We start from the raw sequence: 2497 nt of genomic DNA on the forward strand, positions 1-2497 counted from the left end.
TATTTCTTGATCGGTTTTATTGAACTCAAAATAGCTAGTAACATCAAATCATTTAAAAATCTCTCCAGTAGTTGCCTACTCAGGTGTTTTTGGTTGATGAACCTGACCGTTCTGTTCTTGCTTGCTCCCAACATGTAATCACGCCGTCTATGCCACAAACCATCTTTAAAAGTTTGCAGCAGCCGTTAGATGCTAGTGAAAGCACGTGATGTGGTTATGAGTTCTGATTTTATTGTTAAGACTGGTAAGCGTAAGTGCGTTGGCTGTCCATGAGAGGCCCACACACAGCACGCATTGACTGGCAGCTCCGTGCTTCTGGCCTTTACTGGGCCCACCACACAGGTCAGCACGAGAGACAGGGGAGTCAGGGCACACGCAAGATCAGCCCACGGTGGCCTCAGCTATGGGGACCATGAAAGGGGACCCAGACAGAAATCCCACCGTGACACTGCCCGTTCAACGGACGTCCGGCCACCTGCCACTCCCGCACTGCCACTTCCCATCTGCATCTCACGTGTGGGGCCGGCTCTGCCTCCAGCACTCGGGGCTCCTAAGCGCGCACCGACAACTTCCTGTGGTCTCCAACCGTAGGTCACTCACTTCTTTCCAGGGGGCACGCTCACACCCTGCTTCTCCCTGGGCTCTGGCCCCGGCGGCCCGGTGCCGAGTCCACCGTGTTGCAGGCTGAAGTGTCGAGATTCTTTATTCTGTATCTATCTGGCTGCCCTGATGCTGCGAGAAGAGGTCAGTCTCCACCTGGCTCCTCCTCGCCTTTCTCAGCGTTGCTCCGACACTCTCCAGGGGCTGCCAGCTCAGGAACGGAACTCACCAACCAGGAAAGTCACAGGGCGCAGACGAGGGAGTCAGGGGCTTGGGACAGAACCGGACCAGAGCTGCTCCGCCTCCGGACAATCAGGCTGTGATTTTCCTGGGTGCGGCTGCAGCACAGGGCCACGTTGTTCTGTGAGACGCCCGCCCCTGGGGGCCCACTGGGGCTCCTGTCACAGGCATCTAAGCTGGCAGCTCCAACTCACTTCTCAAACACTTGGCCCTCACCTGACCGCTGCCCTGGGTCAGCTTCTACATATGAAAGCACCATGCTAGTGGAAACATCCCTGCCCTGAATGGAGACTGTGAATGTCACCACCAGCTCACGCTGCTATGTCACTGAGTGTAGGTTAATTCGGTAGGTATCAATTTCCTTGACTACGACCTGGACACTGGCTTTAGCTTCTTGCAGCCGTGCGGGACTTCTACCTGGGCTGCAGGTGAGGGTAAAATATCCCATGGAGAACTCCTTCGATGACCACGTTCGGAAAATCTGAAACACAGAAGCAAACTTGCTTTTCCAGGTGCATTAGGAAGTACGACTTTTCTGCGTTCTGCAGAATTCAACCAGCGAGGACCCCCAGAACCTAGGACGCGGCAACACCCCGCGGTGGCCTCGTGTGACGTGGGATGTGCCCTTGGTCAGGCTGCTTCGGCCTGGAGCCACTCGTGCGCCCTGGCCGGCGTGGCGGCCTGGGCAGCCAGATTTGTAGCGTATTGATCGAAGGGACGTTCTGGCGGTGAACGCGGCCGGCCCTGGCTCTTTATCTGCATGTTTTCTCACAAGGAAGATGGATGACACTGGCAATTCAATTTCTAACAAAATCTCAATACACTTGAAGGAATTCCAAGATTTCTACTGGGAATACGCGGCTGCAGTTTTTCCACTGTGGCTTACGCGCCACTCAGGCCCGGTCGCCTGTAAGAGGCTGGGCTGCTAGGCCAGGCTCCATGGAGCAGCAGGAAGGGGCCGGGCTCCCTCGTGTCCAGGGGCACGTTTCTGAACAAGGCCACTCTGCCACCAAAAGCCAGTTGCATTTCCACAGGAAGTGCGGTACAAAGCAGAGGTGCACGGGGGCCACACCCCAAAAGCACTCAGAGAGCAGTACAATACAGGCAGGTTGCCTGATGGGGAACTAATCTGTCTCATGGTTCTGAAGTTTAATTTCTCAGCATCCACCTGTCCAAATGCTATTGCGCCGTGTGCTGCAAGTGAGCACTTTTAAGAGTCATCTTTACTTAAGGACAATTCCAATATTGCAAAACAAAAGCAGTGTGCACTTACTAACACCGCCTCTCTAGGGTACTGACTAAGAGGAGGCACTGACAAGGGGCCCGAGCCTCAGCAGGGACGGGAGCGCACCGGGGAGCAAGTCTGCAGCAGGAGCAAGCCAGGGCAGGAGCCAGAAACCCACACAGGAATGGGAGGGGGCACGGGGGCTAGAGGGTGGGGCGCCAGGTCTCCCCCCTCCGCTGCCCCGGCCCAGGAAGGTGCAGACAGAGTCCTGGCCTTGTCTGAAAAGGGACGAGAAGCCGGGGAAAGACGCAAAGCAGGTGAGGCAGGGATGCACTGTGTGCTGAAAAGGTGACCTGTCACTCGGGGACAGAGTGGAACGAGGTCAAGGTGGACACGGGCAGGTCAGGGGTTCAAGGCGGAGCCTGTGGCTGT

The 2497-nt window shown here is 56.2% G+C and overlaps 1 protein-coding gene across 2 annotated transcripts in view; it reads right to left on the reverse strand.

Annotated features, from left to right (window-relative positions):
• The window catches only part of SNX24 (sorting nexin 24), a 143773-nt gene continuing 141276 nt past the window's right edge, over positions 1–2497 (reverse strand). For both annotated transcript variants that reach the window (XM_062189261.1, XM_062189262.1), the window contains exon 7: positions 1–1321. In XM_062189261.1, the coding sequence (XP_062045245.1) occupies positions 1254–1321 (68 nt within the window). In that variant the 3' untranslated portion in view covers positions 1–1253. The remainder of the gene's footprint in view (positions 1322–2497) is intronic.

Source organism: Lepus europaeus, chromosome 4 (genome assembly GCF_033115175.1).
Source record: "Lepus europaeus isolate LE1 chromosome 4, mLepTim1.pri, whole genome shotgun sequence".
Taxonomy (NCBI): domain Eukaryota; kingdom Metazoa; phylum Chordata; class Mammalia; order Lagomorpha; family Leporidae; genus Lepus; species Lepus europaeus.